Genomic DNA, 27,551 nt, shown 5'->3' with positions numbered 1-27,551 from the left:
GTGCTGTGTCCTCGCACAGCAGAAAACTAGTGACACATGTGATCCCAATCCAACTTTCCAGTGGGATACTGAGCACAAGGCTTTGATAAAGCACACAACATTTTGCATTGAATCAGAATCCAAGTTGGCAGACAGCAAACCAACGTACACAGATGTAGTGCAAGAGGGGAATATTGGGCACAGCACTGAAACTGGCACACACTGAGAATAAAGCACATTTGGCTCTTTATTTGCATGGAATCTCCACAGATCGGTGTTATTGTGGTGGGAAATATCTGGACTGATAGGAGCAACAGGCTAATGACAAACTGCCGACACAATATTGAGTGCTTTGAGGTACAGCGTCAGCACCGATTCAACAGAGTCTGCAAAATCTGTACCTTAATTGTCCACTACACTCGCCACAAAGTTAAGATTTCTTCTGCAGTTGTATAGGGCCCTGGTGAGACCACATCTGGAGTATTGTGTACAGTTTTGGTCTCCTAATTTGAGGAAGGACGTCCTTGTAATTGAGGCAGTGCAGCGTAGGTTCACGAGATTGATCCCTGGGATGGCGGGACTGTCATATGAGGAAAGATTGAAAAGACTGGGCTTGTATTCACTGGAGTTTAGAAGGATAAGAGGGGATCTTATAGAAACATATAAAATTATAAAAGGACTGGACAAGCTAGATGCAGGAAAAATGTTCCCAATGTTGGGCGAGTCCAGAACCAGGGGCCACAGTCTTAGAATAAAGGGGAGGCCATTTAAAACTGAGGTGAGAAAAAACTTTTTCACCCAGAGTTGTGAATTTGTGGAATTCTCTGCCGCAGAGGGCAGTGGAGGCCAAATCACTGGATGGATTTAAGAGAGAGTTAGATAGAGCTCTAGGGGCCAGTGGAATCAAGGGATATGGGGAGAAGGCAGGCACGGGTTATTGATTGGGGACGATCAGCCATGATCACAATGAATGGCGGTGCTAGCTCGAAGGGCCGAATGGCCTCCTCCAGCACCTATTTTCTATGTTTCTATTTATACTTAACTGTATTAGTGATTTAACAAGTTGTGATTATGCAATGCCAATCATTTTCTGAGATTCAGAAAGGAAAGTTTTGACGGTTTCCTCTCGTTTCTGCATTTGGGCAATTCCTGAAAGTTGCCAAACTTTAAAAGTTTTTCTAAGGTTTTCTTTACTTTTTTTGTTCTTGTCTCCTTTCCTTCCTTGTCTTTAATTTCTTTCCTGAATCAGATTTTTCTTCCCTAACATTCTTGTTCCTCGGAGCTCAACAAAGATGGTTCCGTTTATGGCTCCATTTATCAGCCCAAATTCCATCAAGTCACTGCAAACATTCTGGAGATGAACAGAGTGCAGGAAAGATGGAGCTGAGAAAGCATTCTTTTGTGAAGAAATTAGTTTTTAGGTGATTCAGTCTGAAGTTTTTTCCCGATCCGAAACGTTACATATCCATGCTTTCTTTCTCCAGAGATGGTGCCTGACTCGCTGAGTTACTCCAGCACTTTTTCATTTTAGAAACATAGAGACATAGAAAATAGGTGCAGGCCAATCGGCCTTTCTAACCAGCACCGCCAGTCAATATGATCATGGCTGATCGTCCCGAATCAGTACCCCGCTCCTACTTTCTCCCCATATCCCTTTATTCCGTTTGCCCTAAGAGCTATATCTAACTCTCTCTTGAAAACATCCAGTGAATTGGAATCCACTGCCTTCTGTGGCAGAAAATTCCACAGATTCACAACACTCTGGGTGAAAAAGTTGTTCCTCATCTCAGTCCTAAATGGCCGACCCCTTATTCTTAAACTTTGACCCCTGGTTCTGGACTCCCCCAACATCAGGAACATGTTTCCTGCATTTAGCCTGTCCAACCCTTAAGAATTTTATATGTTTCAATAACATCCCCTCTCATCCTTCTAAATTCCAGTATATACAAGCCCAGTCGACCCAATCTCTCAACATACGACAGTCCCGCCATCCCGGGGATTAACCTGGTGAACCTACGCTGCACTCTCTCAATAGCAAGAATGTTCTTCCTCAAATTAAGAGACCAAAACTGCACACAGTACTCCAGGTGCAGTCTCACCAGGGCCCTGTACAACTGCAGTAGGACCTCCTAGCTCCTATACTCAACTCCTCTCGCGATGTTTTTGTGCAAACCAGCTTCTACATTTCTTTGTTTCTACCCAGTTTTAAGGTGATTCCGATTTGCATAAAACCTGACTTGCGAGAGTCAGAACTGAGTGTGAGAGTGTCTGTACATATATTTTTTTTGTTAAAACTTTCTTTTCCAGCAAGAGAGAACAGAAATTATTGCAAAAGTCACTTTAAAATTTGTTTTAAATAAAGCACTACATACAGTTTAACACAGTTTTTATGGACTTTTAAAAAAAAAAATCATAATAATGATCTTTGACATTCTCAATTTCCAATTTAAAAGAAAATCACCATCTTCTGCTTCTGATCACTCATTTTCTTCATGAAGCCAATCAATGCATTCTGAACTGATGGGACAATCTCTGCTCGCAAGAATAGAGTGCAGTTGCTTAGCAGTGGCCTCCTTCTTTTTCCGATCCCTCCACATTTCCAACATGGTAAAGATTTTCATGACATGACTTGACTGTGATTCACACCGCTGGATTTCGTAGCTTTTCAGGTTCAGGAACTGGATCCCAATTGGCATCCAATTGTCACCCATCTGTGAAGCCAATTTCATCAGTTGTTTGTCAGTCAATGTCTTTGCAATCTCTCCTGTAAGGAATGAGATATTGAATTAAAACTTGGCTCCCTTGAGCAGAGGAATCAAAACTTAAATACTCCACAGAACTGACTGATATCTAATGCCTCCTGGTGGAAAACCCACAAGTATGGATGTCATGATTGGGTTTGGTGGTGTTGCTGGGCGGCACGGTAGCGCAGCGGTAGAGTTGTTGCTTTACAGCGAATGCAGCGCCGGAGACTCAGGTTCGATCCTGACTACGGGTGCTGCACTGTAAGGAGTTTGTACGTTCTCCCCGTGACCTGCGTGGGTTTTCTCCGAGATCTTCGGTTTCCTCCCACACTCCAAAGACGTACAGGTATGTAGGTTAATTGGCTGGGTAAATGTAAAAATTGTCCCTAGTGGGTGTAGGATAGTGTTAATGTGCGGGGATCACTGGGCGGCACGGACTTGGAGGGCCGAAAAGGCCTGTTTCCGGCTGTATACATATGATATGATATGATATGATAGTTAAAAAACCCAGCTGATAATCATATGTACTTTATTCTGAGTTTGGAGTTGGGGTTCGAGAAGGGATGGGTATTAATCAGGATAGCCACTTGCTATCTATTTTCCCAGCTGATGGTTATAGGTTGGCTCCTTAAGACATTACTGCACAGCCAGAGACATCACCACTGACAACCAGGGCCTTGATATGGCAGCATGTGGGTGGCATACAGGGGTGGCACCATGTATGAAGGCAGGTTGGTGATGGAGCCCTGAACAGCGAGCAAGCTGGGGTTTTTTTGGGGTTGTGTAATTTTAATGCTTATTTAATGCTTTTATTGTTGGACTGTGGGTGACTGAATTTCGTCCAATATTGGATGACAAATAAAGCTATCTTGAATCTTGAATCTTGAATCTTGAAAGGGACTCTCACTGTGGCTCAACCCATCACAACCCTTCTCCCAGAGAAATGGGGTACGTTCTGAGGCCGAGCTGATAATTACCTGCAGTGTATCCCACTGTATCAGGGTGTGCAGGAAAGGAGAATTCAATTAACCCCAGGACCCTTCATGCAATGGATGCGTTGTGAAATGCATTATTCTATGCAGTAAGACGCTAAGATGGAGATAATAGCAGAGAGGTTTTTTGACATCATTCCAATAATGTCTTGAAAAATTTCTTGAATACTTTAAAGGGATATGTAAATATGACTTAACATACTGCTTTTCTTTGGAGTGGGCTTGTCACTCTGCAACTGATCAGACACAGTTCCAGCACAGTCCTGGCCTGGCAGACCCACCCTTTTTCTCTCTGTTAAATAAAGAAACAACTTATGAGAACTTGGGGAGAAATCAAATCCAGGATTCCAGCTTGGGAATTTCCAGAACCATACATTTTGAACCACTTGCATCCAAGTGTTAATGAAACATGCAAATGGCGTGTGAGACCCAAAAAAACAACTATAAATGATCAGAGATGGAAAGATGGGGTGTGTTGGCCTGCATTGCAAGAGGTTTTGAATACAGAAGGACGGTTGTCACTACAATTATATAGGCCTGTAATGAGACCCTAACTGGAGTAGTTTTAGTCTCTACCTAAGAGAGAGTGCAGTGACGATGGGTTGGTGGGACTACTGTATGAGGAGCCATTGAGTTGACTAGGTTTGTCTACATTAGGGTTCAAAGGAATGAGAGTACACTGGGGTGCATTGAATGGTGCTACTACCTCACAGTGCCATAGACCCGTGGAGTCTCTGTGGAGTTTGTGTGCTCTCCCGGGGTTCCTACCACATTGCAAAGACGTGTTGATTGATATGTTAATTGGCTGCTGTAAATTATCCCCCGTGTTGGTGTGTGGTAGAATCTGAGGGGATTTGGTGGATGTGAGAGAGAAAAGGCTACATGGAGGGGACTGATGGGATTGCGTAGTCGGCAATAGACTAGATGAGCTGAATGCCTTTCTATTTCAGAATGAGATCTGTTTGAAATTTACAAATTTCTAATCGTCTGGAGACCGTAGTGAAGACTGCTGGGCACAAGACCGGCTCATATGGTCAGACATCATCTTCCTGGATAGTGGAACATGATGAGGGTCTCTCATCTCCCTATCTTCTTGAAAGGTGGACTTCCTGAACCAAGAGCAGAAACAGTTTTTAACTAATCATTCTGGAGTGAGAGAGCAAGAATGTTGTTTTGAACCTAAGTCGCAGCTGCGGCTTGCCTGCAGTCCGTCTGTCTTTTGTGTTTTTTGTTGTTTTTGTCTCAATTGTAGTGTTAATATGATGTAGTGTTGTATGTTATGTTTTGGGGGGGGGGGTGGGAGGGAACGGGAACTGTAACTGTAACATTCTCTCTCCAGAACGGAGACGTGACCTTTGTTCTGTGCCGTGTCTCCGTTCCCGCTGCGGCCTACCACCGGCCATGCACCTGGGACCACCTGGGGCTCTGGTTCGCAGAGCCCGCGGTCCGGACTCACCACGTGCGGCGCTGGCTGCCTGCGAATGCTGCGGGAGCGGCTGCGACTCGTCTCCGGAGGCTCTGGCGCGGGCCGCGTGGACGTCGGAAGCCCGCAGGCCCCTGGATGGTGGCCGACATCGGGAGCACCGGCAGCGGCAGAGGCAGCATGTTCGTCCGCCCCGAATCGCGGGGCTTGGGTCGGCCCGCCGCGGACCTTTCACCGTCCGGCGCGGCCTGAAATAGGCCGTGGACCTTTCACCGTCCAGCGGGGGCTTCAATATCGGGAGCCCCGACCGCCCCGACGTGGCAACTCCAACAGCCTGACCGCGGGACAAGACGGCAGGGAAGAGAAAAAGACATTCTGGCCTTCCATCACAGTGAGGAGGGACTGGAGGAGACTCACTGTGATGGATGTTTCTTTTTGTTTGGTGTTAGTTGTGATTGTATGTGTTATTGCATTTTTATTGATTAATCTTATTGGTCTTATTGTTCAACTGCGGGTAATGTTTCATTTTACTACACATTTATGTGTATGTAACAAATAAACGACTATTGACTATTGAAGAAAGGCACAAAAAGCTGGAGTCAGACAGCATCTCTGGAGAAAAGGAATAGGTGATGTTTCTGGCCCAGACCCTTCTTCAGACCTTGTTTTGCTCAACGGTGTCAATGTGAAATGAATGGGAGAAAGTGGGACATTTAATCGTAAGGGGAGGTGAGCTTTTATTGGCCCATGATACGATAGGATAGAACTTTATTTATCCCACGAGGGAAATTGATCTGCCGACTTTGAACCACTTGCATCCAAGTGTTAATGAAACATGCAAATAGCGTATAAATGATCAGAGATGGAAAACACAAAATACATGAAATTAAAGTGACGAGTGGAATCACAATGTATTTTCTGTTTGTTTACAACTTGCTCGTCCTAAGGTAGGTCCTGACCAATTCTCGCAGAGGGCAGAGGGGGTGGGCTGGCTCTGCTACTTTAGTTTAGTGACACAGTGCGGCCCACCGAGTCTGCGCCGCCCAGCGATCCCCGCACATTAATATCCCAGCGCTATGAGGCAGCAGCTCTACCGCTGCATCACCTAAAAGCTCTACCGCTGCATCACCTGGTCTCCCATGTCTGGTCTCCCATGTCTGGGCTCCCTGGTGTCATTTCTATCACTCTGTGTAACTCTTACCCTGCGAACCTCCTCTGGCCCAGTCTACCTCTCCGCCTGCGAACATCTTCTCCACCAGGTCGCGCCTCGGGACATCAAGAAGGATCTTCCTGGTGACATCCCACGCCTGCTGCCCGTAGTGTTTCTGCAGCAAGATCGCGATATCCTCACATGTTTTACCCTCCAGCCGACCGCGGGGGATCGCTTCCTCCTCCGCGCTGTTCCCAAGGAAGAAGGTAAATCGTTTCAGGTCATCCGCGCTCAGTTCGTCCAGGACTTTGAGGAGAAAACGCGTTAATGCCATGAAGCTTTTCAAAGCAGGTCAACTTAATTCAGCCATTTGCCCCGAAGTGAAACCGCGGGAAGTGCAGTGAATAAAGCACAGGCTGAGTTAGGAGGGGTAGAGGAAGTGCAGGCGGCCCGGCCCGAGCGAGGGTCGGGACGCGGCTCTGCTCCGCGCTGCCGCCCAGCGGCCGCTGCACCAACTACAGCCGCGACCGCCCGGTGACAACAAAGACACGCACCAAACTAGACAGGGAAATGCCGCCCTGTGTATTGGAAGAGGCATGGCTGGTAAACATGGACTGAATACTCCCTCCCTCCCCAAATCTCAAACGTAAATTACGCAGTTAGAAATTGGCTGGTATCACAGAGTCGTGACTAAAAGAGGATCAGAGCTGGGAGCTGATTAAGGATTCATACACATTCAAAAAGACAGGCAAGCTGGGCAGAGGGGGTGGGCTGGCTCTGCTAGTTTAGTTTAATGATACAGTGCGGAAACAGGCCCTTCGGCCCAGCGAGTCCGCCACGACCAGCGATCCCCGCACATTACTATCCCACACACTAGGGACAATTTATAATTTTACCGAAGCTAATTCACCTACAATCCTGCACATCTTTGGAGTGTGGGAGGAAACCGGAGACTTTGGAGAAAACCCACGCAGGTCACGGGGAGAACGTACACAGCACTCGTGGTCAAGATGGAACCCGGGTCTCCAGCGCTATGAGGCAGCAACTCTACCGCTGCATCACCTAAAAGGGCCTGTCCCTGCCCCTTAACCTGCAACCTGTTCCTCGCGCGGTTCACAGACTCGTTAGCGGGCTGGAAGAGTCTGTGTACCGCGTGTACATGGAGTGTGTGAGTCTGTGTACCACGTGTACATGGAGTGTATGAGTCTGTGTACCACGTGTACATGGAGTGTGTGAGTCTGTGTACCGCATGTACATGGAGTGTGTGAGTCTGTGTACCGCGTGTACATGGAGTGTGTGAGTCTGTGTACCGCGTGTACATGGAGTGTGTGAGTGTGTACCACGTGTACATGGAATGTGTGAGTCTGTGTACTACGTGTACATGGAGTGTGTGAGTCTGTGTACCACGTGTACATGGAGTGTGTGTGTCTGTGTACCACGTGTACATGGAGTGTGTGAGTCTGTGTACCACGTGTACATGGAGTGTGTGAGTCTGTGTACCACGTGTACATGGAGTGTGTGAGTCTGTGTACCAGGTGTACATGGAGTGTGTGAGTCTGTGTACCACGTGTACATGGAGTGTGTGAGATTGCAGCCCCTGTTCCAATATCTACAGGGGCTGCTCATTGCCTTCTGGCTGCACTTCACGCTCACCACCCTCATCTCTGGACCCCCTGTGCGTAGGGGAGAGGGTGGGGGGGGGCTGAAGATGTCCTGGTTGGGTTGGGTTGCTCCTGGTCTGCGTGGACTGGTAGGGCCGGACAGGCCTGTTTCCATGCTGTAGTTGTTATATGTTATATATATGGGTCTGGCCAAGCTGGCCATCCACGAGTCACGGTGCCAGGGGGAAGAGGGCTCTGACCGAGCCGGCTGCCTGCCCCATTTCCGGGGTTACGTCCGTCCGTGCCCGGGTGGTGTTGGAGAGGGACCACGCGCTGTCCACGGGCACCCTGGGGGATTTGTGGGACCGCGGGGCGTGGATGTATCCTGGACAAGGATTGTAATATAGTTGTATAATAGTTTCATTTGGTATATTTGTTTGTATTGTATTCTGGGGGTGGGTTTCATTTTGTTTTATTGCATTGTAAATATTATTTTTAAATAATTGAATACATTTTTGATAATAATAAAAAATTTAAAAATGTGATTTTTTTAAAAAAAGGGCCTGTCCCACTAAGGTGATTTTTTAGGCGACTGCCGGCGACTGTCAAAGTCGTAGCAGATCGCCGAAATTTTCTTTTACCCAACGACAATGACCACGACAAGGTCGATACAAGTTTTTTTTTGTTGTGAAACTAGCACCTGGATCAGAGATTACACCGTCTTCGGTAACATCGCAAAATTCCTACGCTTACCTGACCGTCAAACTGTCGCCTCCAATCTACCTGTCAATGTCCTGACGATAAATAAATTGGTTAAACAAAACTATCTTCTGGTATCTTCAAAAGCCTTTTCTTCATTTAATATTACGTGCTTCTAAATGCATCTGCGACAAAGGTTTATCTGTGAACCTCCAGCAGAACCAAGGTGTTCCCGTGGGAGACTTGGAATCTGGTTTTAACGTGACTTCTGGGACTTTTCCGAAAGACAGCGAGAACCCAACTGCCAATACTGTTGTCCCCACTGTCTTTGTATCAGCCTCCCCGGTATCAATGTCTTTTACTTATCCAGTCCCGCTGAAAATCCCACGGCCACTCTTCCTCCCACTGTTGGGAGATCCGATTCCTTGTAACCTGCTGCAGTCAGATCAAAGAAAATAGACACTAAAAAGCTGGAGTAACTCAGCGGGACAGGCAGCATCTCTGGAGAGAAGGAATGGGTGACGTTTGGGGTCGAGACCCTTTCTTCAGACTGAGAGTCAGGGGAGAGGGGAAACGAGAGATCCCTGGATGTTGGTAATGGTCTGGCCGGACCTTGCTGTCCTTATGGTCAGGTGTCCATACCCACTTGAACAGCATTGCAGTAACTCCGTTTGTCTTTGTGTTAGTAGTGTCTGTCTTTGTGTGAGTGTTTGCCTTTAAACCTAGTGAAATGCTTGTGTATGTGTTTGCTTCATTGATCAAAATAAATGAATGAAAATAGTTCTCATAGCGCAGTGCCTGTGTCAGCGTTTTATTTCATTGGTCAAAATGAATGAGACTAGAATCTTTGAATGAGATGCCATGATAAAGTACTTAGAAACACAATAAATTCAGACTCTATTTTTTTTAAATCACCAAAATCAACTTTATTACAACAAACTATATTCCTATGAAAGATGGATAACTACATGCCCAAATCTTTTTTTTTAAATGGACACTTCAAACGATTACAAAATATGCCGGAAAATTTCATTGGCCGGACCTTGCTGTCGGTTTGTTGACCACCTTTGACAGCATCACGGTCTCTGCCCTCATTTCACACCTGGCTATTGCAGCTGCATTTCAGTTCCCCTGTTGGACCTTGTCCTTCTCCTGATCCCGGTTGACGTTGGTAGTCGACAATGAAATTCATCTGTCCTCAGTACCGGTGACAACCTACCACACCTGGGGACAGCATGCGACAGCGCCCGCAATAAGCTACGATACCTGGCGACAAGCCGAGAAATTTCTAGCAAGTTTTTCCGCGACGCGCCGAGATCCGCTACGATTCATTGAAGACTCCTCACGATCATGCCCGCGACACCCCGGCGAACGTTCGGCGACGGCCTAGCCGCCGGCAGTCGCCTTAACTGGGACAGGCCCTTTAGTAAGGAATGGATTTCAATCCTCAGCAAGAAACAACATACCGTAGGATCAGAAGATGTAGTATTCTTATGGGTAGAGTTAAGAATTTGTAAAGGTAAGAAAACTGATTTGGTTAACTTATGATGAGCGTTTGACGGCACTGGGCCTGTACTCGCTGGAGATAAGAAAGATGGCGGGGGGATCTCATTGAAACCAACCAAATAGTGAAAGACTTCGATGGAGTGGATGTGGAGAGAATGTTTCCTGTAGAGGGACTAGAGGGATCAGAGGGCACTGGCTCAGAATTAAAGCATGTGCCTTGAGAATGTAGAGGAGGAATTTCTTTAGCCAGAGGGTGGTGAATCTGTAATTCATTGCCACAGACGGCTGTGGAGGCCAAGTCATTGTGTATTTTTAAAGCGGAGATTGATAGGTTCTTGACATCTGAGAGTCAAAGGTGGGAAGGCAGGAGAATGGGGTTGAGAGGGAGAAATAGATCAGTCATGATCAAAGGGTGGAGCAGATTCCATGGGCTGAATGGCCTCATTCTGCTGCTAAATCCTCTGGTCTAACCATAATCCAGGCGATGCTTCGTGTCAGACCCTTCTTTGTCTGTCCATTCTCTTCTTAATGCTGCCTGACCCGCAGAGTTCTTCCAGCACTTTGTGTTTTCCTCTAGGTTCCAACATCTGTACTTCCTTGTGGAACCATGATCCAGTCTGTTTAGCACCAAGGCACATTCCTTGTACATGTACATACTTGGCCAATAAACTCATTAATTCATTCATTCACAATGGATAGGATCAATTTAGATTGCGAGATGAACTTTAAAAACATAACAACAGTAATTTGCAAAGTTGATTCATTTCTGGAGAGGAGAGACATTTAAAAGACACACAGGCTCAGAATACTTCAAAGCCATCAAACATCACCTCTATGGTTACAAACTGGATGTAGAATTCAGAAGATAGACACAATATGCTGGAGTAACTCAGTGGGACAGGCAGCATCTCTGGAGAAAAGGAATAAGTGATGTTTAGGATCGAGACCCTTCTTCAGACTGAGCGTCAGGAAGGGAGAGGGAAGCTAGAGGTATCCAGAATTCAGTTACCTGGCTCACATTTTGGACAACCAGTGTCCTTACATTTATACTCATTTACATTGCATAAATTATTGGGAGTACCGAGGTATCGCAGCAACATTTACCTGCATAGGAGAACAACAAACAATGAAGTTAGATTTAAATACAAACATTTCAACAGTGCCGTTACAAAGGCCCGATGGGCTCATCTCTGGGCTCACTTTCAAAACACTTTGTGAAATGATCCATTCATACCCCCACTGTTTAACCCTATCCACACCCCAATAATTATCAAAGACATGTGTCTTTGAATATGCACCCATATGTGTAGAACATGCACCCATTTAAAGTGATGCTTCAGAACAGGTCCAATGTAAATTTCCGTAAGATTTAATATCACACTCTTTAAATCTCCTAACTAGGCGTCATCTAATCCATTTCTCCAGAGATGCTGAGTCACTCCCAGCATTTTGTGTCTATCTTCGGTGTTATCCAGTTCCTTCTAAAAGAGGGTTTAGAGGGATATGGGCCAAATGCAGGTAAATGGGACTAGCCCAGTATACCAATTTAAACGAGTTGTGTATTGCTAAAATCATCCATTGTTCTGAGCTGCCAGAACATCTCCATGTTCAATAAGCTTGGCTGTTTCCACCTGACCTCAGGGTCACCAAGTGGTTCTAGTCTGAGCTATGATTCTTGCTTTGGGCTTTAAGGCACAGGGCATAGCCTGAACAAGCCCTCTGTTTAATATATCGGTCAACACAGTGGAGTGGCAGCCTCACAGCTCCAGGGGCTCATGCTCGCTTCTCACCTCGGGTGCTGTCTGTGTAGAGTTTGCGTGTTATCCCTATGACGAGGGGGTTTCCTCTCACATCGGAGAGGTAGGTCAATTGGCCACTGTACATTACCCTAGACCCTAGAAGGATCTCAACGAGCCACAGCTATACCACACAGAAGGCCTGGCTCAACCGCCATGGAACCGGGACCGGTCTGGTGGGGGTAGAAGAGCAGACCAGAGTCCTAAATACCTTTGGAATGCTGAACAAGGAGGGAAAGGGAAAATATATCTGGTGGTGGAATCTAAATGGTAGGTGAAAATTGTGGATGTTCTATTGAATGTGGAAGCTGATGGGATGGAAAGTGAAGACAGAAGAATCTCCATGCTGCATCCAGGAGGAAAGGGAGTGAGAGCAAAGTTGTGGGAAATAGTGGTTAAGGCTCTGTCAATTATGATAGCAGCAAAGACACAGTTAAAGAAGAAAGCAATCTTCGCAGAGCTACCAGTAAGAAAGCTCGGCAGGCAGCGGGACCCATCCAAAGGCTCATCGGACGGCATAACCGGGAGGGAGCTGGACACATCGGACGTGAGGACCATGTGTTGGTAGGAGGGTGAACCGGGGTAATGCCTCCAGCATCTTCAAGGACGGCTGCAGGAGCACCCCAGGACACAAAGATGGCCAGGCAAGGAAAGGGATCATAAGGTCATAAGTAATAGGAGCAGAATTAGGCTATTCGGCCCATCAAGTCTACTCCACCATTCAATCATGGCTGATCTATCTCTCCCTCCCAACCCCATTCTCCTGCCTTCTCCCCATAACCCCTGACACCCGTACTAATCAAGAATCTATCTATCTCTGCCTTAAATATATCCACTGACTCGGCCTCCACAGCCTTCTGTGGCAAAGAATTCCAGATTCACCACCATCTGGCTAAAGAAATTCCTCTTTATCTCCTTCCTAAATGAACATCCTTTAATTCTGGGGCTGTGCCCTCTGGTCCTTGACTCTCCCACTAGTGGAAACATTCTCTCCACATCCACTCTATCCGACCCAAGGGATGTCAGTTCGTGGGAACAGCTCCAGTACATAGAGTATGCAGGCCGACCGGACTTTGAATAATAGAAACATAGAAAATAGGTGCAGGAGGAGGCCATTCGGCCCATTATGATCATGGCTGATCGTCTCCAATCAATAACCCGTGCCTGCCTTCTCCCCATATCCCTTGATTCCCCTAGAGCTCTATCTAACTCTCTCTTAAACCCATCCAGTGATTTGGCCTCCACTGCCCTCTGTGGCAGAGAATTCCACAAATTCACAACTCTCTGGGTGAAAAAGTTCCTTCTCACCTCAGTTTTAAATGGCCACCCTTTATTCTAAGACTGTGGCCCCTGGTTCTGGACTCACCCAACATTGGGAACATTTTTCCTACATCTAGCTTGTCCAGTCCTTTTATAATTTTATATGTTTCTATAAGATCCCCTCTCATCCTTCTAAACTCCAGTGAATATAAGCCCAGTCTTTTCAATCTTTCCTCATATGTCAGTCCCGCCATCCCAGGGATCAATCTCGTGAACCTATGCTGCACTGCCTCAATTAGAAGGATGTCCTTCCTCAAATTAGGAGACCAAAACTGTACACAATACTCCAGATGTGGTCTTACCAGGGCCCTATACAACTGCAGAAGAACCTCTTTACTCCTATACTGAAATCCTCTTGTTATGAAGGTCAACATGCCATTAGCTTTCTTCACTGCCTGCTGTACCTGCACGCCAACTTTCAGTGACTGGTGTACAAGGACACCTAGGTCTCGCTGCACCTCCCCCTTACCTAACCTAACTCCATTGAGATAATAATCTGCCTCCTTGTTTTTGCCGCCAAAGTGGATAACTGCACATTTATCTATATTATACTGCATCTGCCACCTCACTCAACCTGTCCAGGTCACCCTGCAACCTCCTAACATCCTCTTCAGTTTACACTGCCACCCAGCTTTGTGTCATCCGCAAACTTGCTAGTGTTGCGTCTAATTCCCTCATCCAAATCATTAATATATATGGTAAACAGTTGCGGCCCCAACACCGAGCCTTGCGGCACTCCACTCGCCACTACCTGCCATTCTGAAAAGGACCCGTTTACTCCTACTCTTTGCTTCCTGTCTGCCATCCAATTTTCTATCCATGTCAACACCCTACCCCCAATACCATGTGCTCTAATTTTAGTCACCAATCTCCCATGCGGGACCTTATCAAAGGCTTTCTAAAAGTCTAAATACACTACATCCACTGGCTCCCCTTCATCCATTTTACTTGTCACATCCTCAAAAAAATTCCAGAAGATTAGTCAAGCACCTTTCATAAATCCATGCTGGCTTGGACTTATCCTTTTACTGCTATCCAAATGCACCGTTATTACCTCTTTAATAATTGACTCCAGCATCTTCCCCACCACCAAAGTCAGGCTAACTGGTCTGTAATTCCCCGTTTTCTCTATCGCTCCTTTCTTGAAAAGTGGGATAACATTAGCTATCCTCCAATCCACAGGAACTGATCCTGAACCTATTTAACATTGGAAAATGATCACCAATGCGTCCACTATTTCTAGACCTCCCCGAGGACCCTGGGATGCAGACCATCATGCCCAGGGGATTTATCGTCCTTCAGTCCCATTAGTCTACCCAATACTATTTCTCGCCTAATGAAAATTTCTTTCAGTTCCTCTACCCCCCTAGATCCTCTGCCCTAATGGCATCAAAAATGTGGAATATATGCAAAAACAATTTCACTATGCAGTTGCATATGTGATAATTAAAGCACTATTGAACTATTAAATTATACCAGTTGTTCCCTTGGTGCTTGCATGTTAGATCCTGTTTTTTTAATTCCCAGCTGGACTAATCTTAGAACAGAGGTTCAAGAGAATAGGGTAGTGGTGATTAAGGTCACTGGATGAGCAGCTAAAGTTTTAGACTGTTAACAGGCTCTCAAGTTCAAGTACCACCATGCCACCGGGGAACTTGAATCCAAACATCCAAAATGAAAACTGGAATTTAACAAGAAGTCTGGATCAGTAGGTCTGGATCTAGAAAAAGCACCTCCTAAGTTTCATATTGACAGAATACATGGCCTTACAAATACAAACCAAGAGATTGGACGCTTTAGTGGCCACTTTCCACACACAAATCATGTAGAAAACTGATTCAGGCATGTGAATTTTCCGCGTTTCAGCGGATTTCAAACTCCAGTTTCCGTACTTTTTGCATGGTTTTTACGCGTTTTTCACTTTGTCAAATAAACGGAGAAATCGGTTAGAAAAAAATAAAGAAAAAACCCAATGTACAGACTTGTAATGAACACTGGGGTTCCGCGAGAAATCCGCCGCGCGCCATGGAAGTCTCCCCGAAAATGTGGCACCTAGGCTGGGCAAGGCAGCCAATCTCAACCTCATCGGGACTTCCATGGCCGATCGGTGGGTTGAATTTGCAACCTGCGGCCGGGGCTCTGGCACCCCAGCCCAGCTGGAGCCAGCACATCTATCCACAGAGCCGACATCCTTGGCCTGCTGGATAAACCAGCAAAGCTCTGGAACCAAGAGTGCCAGAAAATCAGTGGTGGAACTGTAATGAGTAAATATTACATTTAAGTGCAAGATTATATAACTAAATGAATGAAGACAGAGTTAAAATATACAACACAGCAGAAAAGCCAATTACCACCTTTTTGGACTGATTATCAATTAATGTGCGAATTTACTTCAAAATGTTATTAGTGTAGTGACATATTCACATTATTTTGTAATGTTCGTTTTTACTTTGAAATGCACTAAAAGAGGCTTGAAACTGGTCATTTTGTGTGTACATTTTTGACCCCCGTTATAAGCCTCGCGCAAGGGCTCGGATCTTTTCTTTTTTTGACCTCACTCACATGCCTGCTGATTTTATACAGGTTAGATTGCATCAATGATCATTTCTGTATTTAAATCACTCCCATATAGAAATTATATGAAGGGTCTCGACCCGAAACGTCACCCATTCCTTCTCTCCTGAGATGCTGCCTGACCTGCTGAGTTACTCCAGCATTTTGTGAAATAAATACCTTTGACTTGTACCAGCATCTGCAGTTATTTTCTTACATTACCCATATAGAAATTGGTCAGGGCACTTCTGGCAAATCTTACATCCATTGATGTATCACTCATATGTCCTGAGTTTCCTCCAATGCTGGCATAAATTGGAGCTTTTGGGTGCAACCAACAATACTTGTTTGTGATGGCACAATTGGTAGAACCACTTCTGTTTCAGAAATCCACGTTCCATCCTGACCTGACATGCTGTTTGTATGGAGTTTGCATGTTCTCCACGTGGGTATTCTCCAGGTGCTCCATGTGTGTTGGTAGGTTAATTGGCTTCTGTAAATTACAGGTGAGTGGTAGAATCGGATGGAAGTTGATAAGAACATAGTTGACAGGGATGATGGATTGTTGTATGGGCTGAAATGTCTGTGTGGAGTTTGCACCTTCTCCCTGTAACCATGTGGGGTTTTTTCTGGATGCTCCTTTTACGTTGTAAGGAAACATGGTTATGAGTAAACTCAGAAAAGCTAGGGGCACATTGTACCAAGATCATCAATGAGGCAACTGAAGAGATATTCCCTCTGACATCCATTTCTTGCAAAGCATGATAGCTCCATTACTGATTGCAGCTTTTTTGATATGCGGTGCTGGCTCAAAGGGCCAAATGGCCTTCTTCTGCCCCTATTTTCTATACCATGCACATTAGAACTGTGATCTCTGCCTCATTGATTGATCTGCAGCCTGCAGTGCCATGGGTCAACTCAGCATGGGACTGGATCAGGGCAGATTACACAGGGGTATCCACACACCCCCCCCCCCCCCACCTACCTGTTTTCCCAGTATTTTCCTTCACCCCAGTGTTAGCCTTTTACCAACTAGTTTTGTGGCTACCATGGGGAGCATTTAAAATCTGACACCCTTCCCAGCGATCAGTGCAGCAGTTGCAAACTTTCCAAGAGATGCCAACACGAACTACACAACTGACTGCATGATCCATGACACACAATAGTGCAATATTTAACATACATTTGGCAATCTCACTTTTTTTTAAATGGGGCTTTCAATGGGGCATCAGCAGTTGTTTAGCACAGCAAAGAAGGTTGAAATCCAATTTCCAGGCAATAATTTTAATCACATTCAGTCATACAAATGCACTTTCTGCATAAATGAATCTATTGCTCATAAAGGTTACTGAAGGATTGTTAACATACTGTTAAAAAAAACGTGGAAATTTGTACAAAGGATGGTTCGTGTCTGCTTGAAAAGAGATGAGAGAAAATAAAATGTTAATTATGAATCACCTCAATGTGCTTATTTACGAGATGCTGCTGAATCTATTACTCCTACAAGGAGAGTCCAGAATTCCAATGTTAAGATTTGTGACTTACATTCAAAGGCCCCTAGACGATGCACAAAACCCTGCAAAAGTACCTTCACAGCAGCTCATTTAAGGGCTTGGCTCATGCATGCATGAGATATCATGGAACAAAAACTGGCCGGTAAGCTGCATAATTAAAGCAACACAGACGCAAAAGAGCAGATATCCCTCCAAGTTCATCAAGTGAGCATTCTTCTATCCAAAGTGAGAGCTGTTGGTGGTGGAAATAGAATTCTGTACATCTCATACACACTAGCAAAAACTCCCAGGGTTGATACAGACAAGTTAGAAAAGCACAACTTTCTGTACACTATCTCAGCCAAAAATTATAAGGGCCTTTTTAACAATGTGACATATCATACCAGATGCACTTCTGACCAGACTGAATATTGAAACTCATTTTACACAGTAGTCATATACCACCATGCAGATACGCAGGATGCTTTATTCCACAATATAGGTTGAAATGATGTCCAAAGGCTAAAGGCCAACAGAGTGCAAATACCAGTCTCACCAGATGGGTGAAGATTAAAAAACTCTGCATCTACTTTTACTTTGCACACTGGTGGTAGAATTCCAGTATTAGTGATTGTACCAGCAATGCAAGCTGTGAGGACTGTACCACCCTTCAATATATATTTTTTGACCTGGATAAGAAAGTATTCAGTATATTTATTTTTACCAGAAGCAAATAGTGATACAAAACTAAGGCATAACTGATTGCAGAACTCTCAAATTCAAAAAAGAAATCAAATCAGACAAACTGAAAAGGTTTTTTTTTTATGCTTTTATCTAACGCCAAAAAAAGCATAGGTGGAGGACAGGACAGTGCCTTTCTCTGCTAAAGTGAACATCTTCAGAAAATCCACTAGCCTTTGTCTCCCACCAAATTCATTCATTGCAGCTTGACATTCCAGAAGTAAAACAGTAAATATGTTTCTAAAAATATAGTACAGTGCTTCTATATACACATTTTAAAAAGATATTAATGTTTGTACTGATGTCAGATCATTTAAAGCAAAGTACACTGTAACAGAGAAAGGCTTCACATTGATTCAAGTGCTTCAATTTCAATGGAAAGCCACATACTGATTGTGATTGGCAAGAGTCTCTTGACCACAGACGACAATGCAGCAACATTATTAACCATAAGTCAACTAATTAGACTCTTACACAGACAAGGGAAAGAATTGCAAAATAATTAGATGCGTGCCAAGCGCTCCAGGATACGTCGGTACTGTTCCACAGTGCTCTGGTAGGTCTCTTCTAAATACTCCTGCTCTTGGCTCAAACTCATCTCTGCCTGCTGTGCAAGCCAATCTTCAGGCATCAAGCGAGAAAGACGTGTTGCTTCTTTCTTATTTTTCTGAGAAAATGAAACAAGGGAGTTAAAAAACTATAAAATATGCCTCTGCACAATGGGAGACAGCAGAAGGAATGACAGCATTTTCTCCCTTTCCTTTGGGTCAACCATGGTTGCTGAAAGAAAGTAGTGCCACAGCTAATAGTTACGATATGGTCCATAGACTTATTCAGAGGAAAGATCGGTATGAAGAATAATGGGACTTCTTTACCTTTGAGACAAGCAAAAAATGGGTGTTGTAATTAACTGGTTATGGTACTGGACGAGCAACAATTGTAAAATCAAATCCTATCGTTCAGTAAAATCATCGTCATAAAGGTGGATAATGAAGACCAATAGACATAGCAATTCTGTGGCAGACATTGCAACATGCAATTATTTCCCTTGTCTGTGCAAGAGTCTTGCTGGGAAGGAGAAATACCACTCGACCCAGCCTAGGGTGAAAAATACCTAGAGTTTTAGTATATAGATATTGGGATATTGTGGGATTGGGATATTGTGCCTTGCCCAGCCTAGGTGCCACATCAGATCTGAACTCCAATTTTCTGTTCAAAATCAGACCACTTTTTGATGTCGGGAGCAAGAAAAAAAACCGGAGGAGTTTTTCCTCAGGTTCAAGTGATTCTTTTAGGGATTTAAAAAGTCTTTTTTGAAATCATTGATAATGGACCAGGGTTTATTCCCCATCCTGATTACTCGAGAAGATGGTGATGAGCCACCTTCTTGAATCACTGCAGTCCTTCTGTTGAAGGTGCTCCCACAATGCTGTTGGGAGAGTGTTCTAGATTTGAACCCAGTGATGGTGAGACTTGTGAATAATTTCCAAGTTTGACTTGGAGGGAAACTTGGGTCCCCGAAGTTGATAAGGAAATTGCGTAACCAAGATTTGAGAAGGGCTGCTGATTATAGTTGCCTGAATAAAGTATTCTGAAAGCAACAAAATGATGCGGTGATGGTATCAATGGCAAACAGCAATGGAGCAAGTAAAGGCAATCTTTCACTGTTATCCTATGTTAGGTGTGTGTGGGTACTTAGACCTACTTTGCCCCATCCACACACTACAACCACACCACCCGTTCCGCTTCAGTTTTACCCTCTCTAACAGTAATGAAGGGAAGAGAAACATTGTCCTAAATACCTTAAAAGGAATGGCAAGTCTGCGTTTCATATCCAACCGGTACTCGCTGCTTTGCACTGTATCACTCATGTTGGTCACTCGCAGCCGTAGAATCTCATATACTCTTCTTGAGTGATGCTGAAAAGTTTTAAAATATGAATAAACTGCAGAGTTAAATTTCCTTCAGACTCCAGTTGCTAGAGTAGCACATACAATTACAAATTTTAAAAGATATTTGGACAGATATATGGATAGGAAGGGTTTTGAGAGCTATGGTCCAAATGCAGACAAGAGACTAACCCAGTATGCCAACTTAGTTGGCATGCACAAGATGGGCCAAAGGACCCGATTCCATGTTCTACGGCACAAACTCATGACTTACTGGACAGCAGTGATCACTATCATCTTGCATGCTGCCATCAACCAGATCACCTGCAGGAGACATCTCAAGGTATTAGAAAAATACCACTATGTCACTGCAAAATCCTTCAAATTCACTTGATGGATAAGTGAACCAAAATGTTAGTGTTCTCTTCCAAGCCAACATTCCCAGCAATGAAGCTCTATTTACATTCAGTTTGCTCCATTGAGAAGGCAGCATCACTCTCATGCCCAGCACCAGACTCCAGAAACAAATACTCTACCCCAAGCTATGTCACAGGAGGAGATTATGAATGAATGATTAAGTTTATTGGCCAAGTATGTGCATATACAAGGAATGTGCCTTGGTGTTCCGCTCACAAATGACAACACAAACATACAGTTAACAAATAAGAATAAAGCATAAACACATCAAAACAACAAGGATACAACATTACGGTGTAAACATGTGGGTGAAAATAAACCAGAGCAAAAAAGAGACTACAGACTTTGGTTATTGAGTAGAACTATCACTCGTGGAAGAAAGCTGTTTTTATGTCTGGCTGTGGCTGCTTTGACAGTCCGGAGTCGCCTTCCAGAGGGAAGTGCTTCAAAGAGTTTGTGGCCAGGGTGACAGGGGTCAGAGATGATCTTGCCCGCTCGCTTCCTGGCCCTTGCAGTGTACAGTTCGTCAATGGGGGGGAAGGTAGGGAGAGAAAAATTTAAGGATGCATTCAATGATGCCTCAGGAAAAAAAACCATCATGCCCACTGCTCTTGAAAATCTGTGGCCCATGAATGTTCAAAGTGGAAAAGTATTCACGATGAAGAAAAAAAACCTGTCCATCGATCAGGGGCACAAAGCCGTGCCTACATTGTGGATGGAACTGACCACTTTAGAAGCTACCCAGTCACCCGCCATCCAGTCAGTCACATATTACTTCATCTGCATTAGAGTCTGGGGATCCCACACTAGCCTCATCAGTCACTTCAAATCCCAGGGAATTTGGGGCTGGAAGCAAGTCATCCTCGATGCCCAGTGACTGCCTAAGAAGATGGTAGCTAGTGACAACATGGTTTTATGGAAGAAAAAGGGTGTTTGACAAAGCTGAGGATGTAATTAGCAGGATAGATGAAGGAAAACAAATGGATATAGTGAATTTGGATTTCCAGAAGACAATTGATGAAGCATCTCATACAATGTTGTCACACAAAATATGGGGTTGGGGACAATATAGTGGTATGGATAGAGGTTTGGTTAAAAGAATAAAAACAATAATGACAAGCTGGTGATTTTAATCTTGGTAGGCTGTTACTGATGTGGTACCATGCATTTGTCGCAGGATCATCAGCTATTTGCAGGAAGGGGCGAGGATTGGGAAAGATAAATCACACAAGCAAAAAATGTCTCGTCCTATCTAAACCATTCTAAAAGAGAGTACAGGGGCTAAGACATGGTTAGTGCTCATACATAGACACAAGACATTTAATGAGATAGGAGGACACAAAGGAATATTTGGATTCCGATAAGAGAAGTAGGTAAGGCAATTAAAGTCAGAGCATGTTTGATCAAAGATATAAAGAAAATAAAACTGGCTTATGACAGATATCAGATCATAGAGTGATACAGTCTGAAGAAGGGTCTCGACCCGAAACGTCACCCATTCCTTCTCTCCTGAAATGCTGCCTGACCTGCTGAGTTACTCCAGCATTTTGTGATACCTTTGATTTGTACCAGCATCTGCAGTTATTTTCCTACACATAGAGTGATACAGTGTGGAAACAGGCCCTTCGGCCCAACCTGCCCACACCAGCCAACAATATCCCAGCTACCCTACTCCCACCTGCCCGCATTTGGTCCATATCCCTCCAAACCTGTCCTATTTTCTTAAATGTTGGGATAGTCCCTGCCTCATCTACTTCCTCTGGCAGCTTGTCCCATACACATCACCCTTTGTGTGAACAAGTTACCCATCAGATTCCTATTAAATCTTTTCCCCTTCACCTTAAACCCATGTCCTCTGGTGCTTGATTCACCTATAGGTCAAAGGGGAAGCAAAAAGGAAATGCGAGGCAAAGAGTGTGAGAAAAATGAAAATGACAGTAAACATAAAAGGGAAAAATAGTAAATGGGCACCAAGAGGAAAGATGGGGCTGATCAGGGAACATAATGGAGATAACCATGGATACAACAGGCTAGTAGTGCAAGCTGGCATGGGTTGCCAAGTGCAATAAAAAAACTAATTAGAGTTCTTTTTAAGCCAGTAACAAAGGGTTGATTAGAGACATGCTGTTAATATGGTATATATAGATTCCCAAAAGATGACTGAGGCGTATTAAATTGAAGGCTGTTTTCAGTTTTAAAACCCATGCAATAAAAAAAAAAAGGGCAACAGGAAACAGGGAAAATAAACAATAATTTTTCATATTGTTGGGGATATGCAATGAGATATCCCAATAAACTTCAAGGTGATATAAGCACACTGATGGAATGGGAGGGACTATATCAGATGAAATTTAATGCTAAATTTAACATTTCAGTTGAAGAACGAGAGACAATATAAACTAGAGAAACACAAGGAACTACAGATGCTGGTTTACAAAACAAAACAAAGTGCTGGAGTAAGTGGGTCAGGCATCATCTCTGGAGGACATGGATAGATGACGTTTCAGGTCACGTCACTTATAAACTAGAGAAAGCAATTCTAAAAACAAAGATGTGTTGGAAGGAACTGCAGATGCTGGTTTAAATCAAAGATAGAAACAAAATGCTGGAGTAACTCAGCAGGTTAAAACAAAGATTGAACTGGATTGTAAACTCATGTATTTTCACCCATCAATTTAAATTAACTAAATGTGCCTGGTTTCATTTTGGACATTCCTGCTATAGTTACACCAGGATATACAGAGAGGAACATTTATAATTTCCTCAAGAATTAATCTAGAATCCCTGTACACATTAATCTAGAATCCCTGTACACCTTGTCGTCAAGCAGGAAGTAAAGCTCCATCTACTTTCTTCTGTCACACCTCCCTTATTGCTCCAGTATGAACTTTCCGCTTCACATGTACTGCTGCCTTGCTGCCAAATATAGAATTGTTGATACTATTGATTTACATTACAACACGCAAGCTGCATGCATGAAAAAGTTTCATCTGCTGTACCAAGACTGGCATACTTAATATAGGAACCTACTGCCAGCAAAAAGCAGCAGGTTTAAACCCAGGCCCCAAAAGAGGAATATTCAGTGTGCTCCAGAGGCCATAGAGATAATGAATGTGCAGGAAGGAACTGCAGATGCTGGTTTAAACCGAAGATTGACACAAAAAGCTGGAGTAACTCAGCGGGTCAGCCAGCATCTCTGGAGAAAAGGTAGTCAGGTCGAGACCCTTCTTCAGACTGAGTCGGGGAACGATATGCAAAAAAGTTGGCTGTTTGCTAGGTGAGAACTCATTGTACTCGTTCTCACCTAGCAAACAACCAACAATGGAATGATTCCTTTATTATCGTTACTTTTTTGCATACCTTTCATTCATTTGTTCTATATCTCTCTTTATCACCGTCTATATCTCTCGTTTCCCTTTCCCCCGACTCTTAGTTAGTGGTTTTGCAGATAGTGAAGATGGTTGTGAACAATTACAGCAGGATCTGGATCGATTGGCCAGGTGGGCGGATTAATGGTTGATGGAATTTAATACAGAGAAGTGTGAGGTGTCGCATTTTGGGACGTCAAACAAGGGCAGGACCTACACAATAAATGTAGTGGGTAGTGTTGTAGAGCAGAGGGATCTAGGAGTACAGGTGCATGGTTCCTTGAAGGTCGAGTCGCAGGTAGATAAGGTGGTCAAAAAGGCTTTTGGAACTTTGGCCTTCATCAGTCAGAGTATTGAGTATAGAAGTTGGGAGGTCATGTTGCAGTTGTATAAGACGATGGTGAGACCGCATTGTGTTCAGTTCTGGGCACCATGTTATAGGATATTGTCAAGCTTGAAAGGGTTCAGAGAAGATTTACGAGGATGTTGCCAGGACTGGAGGGTGTGAGCTATGGGGTTGAGCAGGTTGGGTCTCTATTCCATGGAGCGCAGGAGGATGAGGAGAGTTCTTATAGAGGTATACAAAATCATGAAAGGAATAGATCGGGTAGATGCAAAGTCTTTTGTCTAGAGTAGGGAATCGAAGACCAGAGGACATAGGTTCAAGGTGAATGGAAAAAGATTTAATAGGAATCTGAGGGGTAACTTTTTCACACAATGGGTGGTGGGTGTATGAAACAAGCTGCCAGAGGAGGCTGGGATTATCCCATCGTTTAAGAAACAGTTGGACAGGTACATGGATAGGACAGGTTTGGAGGGATATGGACCAAGCGCAGGCAAGTGGGACTCCTGTAGCTGGGACATGTTGGCCGGTGTGGACGAGTTGGGCTGAAGGGCCTGTTTCCACACTGTATCACTCTAGGACTTTAAGGGTCTCGACCCAAAACGCTACCTATTCCTTTTCTCCAGAAATGTGACAAAGATAAATTGCAAAGCTTCAAGAATGGGATAAGGATAGGTAGAGTGCTTAAAATGTTTAAAGTCCTCTTCATGCATTATAATAATTCTGTGCTTCAAAGAAGGTTGAAACTGAGCATGTGTAGCTGACACTGCAGTCTACTTTAGTCAGATTCTGTTCTCTGATGTCAAAGGACAAATGGCAATCATAAAACAATAAAATAAGGTTGAAAAGGTAGCAGGACATTTGCTTATGTGTAACGGTGTGGAATTGGGCTGTGTTTACTCTGCTGTGTCTTTCAGCTGCTCGATGTATATTTGTTATAAGACCATTTGGAAGAAAGAAAACCTTTAAGGTGCTTGCTATGGAAAACAGAAAGTTAAAAGGAAAGTCTGTAACTAAGGAGCAGATGAATCTTTGTTCATTGAGCAATCTCCTAGATTGCTCCCAGTGATCACTGTAGAGAGAGTGAATAAAGTCTTGATTGTCTTTTCCGATATTTGTGTTGAAAGTTTTCTTGAACAGATGCTGTCTGACCCGCTGATTTACTCCAGTTTTTTGTGTCTATCTTCGAGATAATGAATGTGTATGCTTCAGCAGTCTGTGCTAAACACAAGCTGGCGCTACATCAGTGGATGCATGAAACCTATCAAGACTGACAACATCTACCTACTCTCTGGCATTGCACCACCTGGAATCAGAAGAGCTGCAGCCAGTCAAAAAGAACGCCTCAGACAATCAGAGGATGAAAGACACCCCCTACATGACCACCCTTTGCTACCTCAGCGTTTGAAATCACGCAGAAGTTTGCTCTCTTCTGTCCATCCCCTGGACTGCAGTGCATCGTCCAGAAGGCTCAAACTCTGGGAAGAGAGACTAGAGAAATCTCCGGAAGACATTCACATGGCTATCGATCCCTCTAAGAAACTCCCACCAGGTTCCGACCAACCGTGGATAACCTGGCACAGGCTCAACAGACTGCGGACAGGCGTGGGGAGGAGCAAATCGAACGTGCTGAAGTGGGGAGATACTGAAGATGCGGCAGACTGCGAGTGTGGACGGGGCCTTCAGACTGTGGAACGTCTCCTGAGCTGTGATATGCTGCATGACACATGCACTGTAAAGGATCTTGCAGAGGCCAATGACGTGGCACTAAAATTTGCTCGCTATTGGCAAACAGCTGTGTGATGAAATGAATAAATAAAAGCAGTCTGAAGCAGTGTGTCATAACAAAGAGTAAACCACAAATACCTTATTTATTTTCCAGGTTCTTCTGGCTTCTTCCACCATTTCTGCACTGAATCCTTTCCCGAGTTTTTCAGGAGCAAAGGCATGGAGCTCCTGGCAAAGTTTGGCAAGAACAAAATCGCGTAATTTCACAAAGTCCTCAGATGGCTCTTCAGCTGAAATTCCAAAATAAACACCCTTTAAAAACAATAGGATTTGGGACAGAAATGACTGCAAACATAATGAAAGCATGAAAAAAAACATTTGATCGAAGCAATTCATCATCAAACACCTTGTTCAGGAAAATTTACCCTTATTGTTAAGAAAATTGCTGACTTGTATACAATACACTCTGCTCCATTGGTAAACAAGGATTGCAGCATACATCTTTATTTGGAATTTCTCAGATAATGAAGCAGTACCCGCTAATAAGTGGCAAGTAACATTCATTTCCGAGTGTTATTATTATCATTAAAGACCCACCATCAATATCCTGGGTGTCACCAATGACCAGAAATGTAACCACACCTAAAAGCTATGACTACAAGAGCAAGTGACAGTCTGGGTATTCTGTGGAAAGTATCTAATTTCCCAACCTCTCTATCAACTACAAATCTCGGGAGCATTAATGAGGCTAGCGTGAACACTCAAGCAACATCTATGGCAAAGCAATAACAAAATCATGAGAGGAATAGATCGGGTAGATGCACAGAGTAGGGGAATCGAGGACCAGAGGACATAGGTTCAAGGTGAAGGGGAAAAGATTTAATAGGAACCTGAGGGGTAACTTTTTCACACAGAGGGTGGTGTGTGTATGGAACGAGCTGCCAGAGGAGGTAATTGAGGCTGGGACTATCCCATCGTTTAAGAAACAGTTAGACAGGTACATTAGTAGGACAGGTCTGGATGGATATGGACTAAATGCAGGCAAGTGGGACTAGTGTAGCTGGGGCATGTTGGCCGGTGTGGGCAAGTTGGGCTGAAGGGCCTGTTTCCACACTGTATCACTCTAATTTGTTTCATTGGCACCCTGCCCATGACCCAAAATATTCATTCACTCTACCAGCTACCACACCAAGTCTGCAGAACATATAATTTGCAAAATGCATTATAGAGCCTTAAGTAAATTAAACAGCTTGCGTTTTGTCTCCTTTTGTTCTCAGGATGTCCACAAAGAATGCTGGTTTACCTCAAAGAACGTTGTAATTTGAAGTGCTTCTGCAGCATACCTACTGTTGCAATGGAAGGAAATGCAGCAGCTGCTCTGTGTAAAGTAAGCTTCCAGAAACAGTATTACAATGCCCAGATATTATATACCAATAATGTTCAGTACTGCACCAGGAGCAACAGTTTCAATTCTGTCCTCAAACCTTGGGAATGGAACTCAAATCTGTGATTCAGACTCTGCTGAGAGTTACCGGTACCAAGTATGGTTCAACCTATTGAATTATACCCATCCAGATCTGCCCATTAACATCTTTGGGACTATTTTATCCCACAGACAGGACAGACCCACCAAAGATGTCACTGTAGCTTATATGGCTGGGAGCAGAATGGAGGTTCAATCTGCTCTCTCTGGTTTCAAATCTGAAAAACAGGTCAATCATGGCAGAGCCACAGATTAACACTAACGGCAAGTGGACTAAAAAAAAAGATTTAAACCATCTGACCTACGAAACCACACCTCACAGGCCA

At 44.1% G+C, this 27,551-nt stretch overlaps 2 protein-coding genes across 4 annotated transcripts in view; both read right to left on the bottom strand.

Annotated features, from left to right (window-relative positions):
• Positions 1–763: 763 nt before the first annotated feature.
• LOC144611936 (uncharacterized) lies at positions 764–6,798 on the bottom strand. Of its 2 annotated transcripts, XM_078431282.1 has the most exons (3): positions 6,340–6,798; positions 3,918–4,007; positions 764–2,743 (listed from the first exon to the last, which is right to left on the bottom strand). In XM_078431282.1, exons 1-3 carry the CDS (start codon positions 6,620–6,622, stop codon positions 2,457–2,459), a joined length of 660 nt encoding a protein of 219 aa, XP_078287408.1. In that variant the 5' UTR covers positions 6,623–6,798; the 3' UTR covers positions 764–2,456. The 2 variants fall into 2 exon arrangements, with proteins under 2 accessions (XP_078287408.1, XP_078287409.1); XM_078431283.1 differs by lacking the exon at positions 3,918–4,007 and having other exon boundaries at positions 768–2,743.
• A 10,242-nt stretch (positions 6,799–17,040) lies between these two features.
• hat1 (histone acetyltransferase 1) overlaps positions 17,041–27,551 on the bottom strand; it is a 33,942-nt gene continuing 23,431 nt past the window's right edge. For both annotated transcript variants that reach the window (XM_078431413.1, XM_078431412.1), the window contains exons 9-11: positions 25,881–26,032; positions 19,800–19,916; positions 17,041–18,664 (exon numbers count right to left, since the gene is read on the bottom strand). In XM_078431413.1, the coding sequence (XP_078287539.1) occupies positions 18,500–18,664; positions 19,800–19,916; positions 25,881–26,032 (434 nt within the window). In that variant the 3' untranslated portion in view covers positions 17,041–18,499. The remainder of the gene's footprint in view (positions 18,665–19,799; positions 19,917–25,880; positions 26,033–27,551) is intronic.

Source organism: Rhinoraja longicauda, chromosome 42, assembly GCF_053455715.1.
Source record: "Rhinoraja longicauda isolate Sanriku21f chromosome 42, sRhiLon1.1, whole genome shotgun sequence".
In the NCBI taxonomy this organism is placed as follows: Eukaryota; Metazoa; Chordata; class Chondrichthyes; order Rajiformes; family Arhynchobatidae; genus Rhinoraja; species Rhinoraja longicauda.
This window is presented reverse-complemented; position numbering and strand designations above follow the sequence as displayed.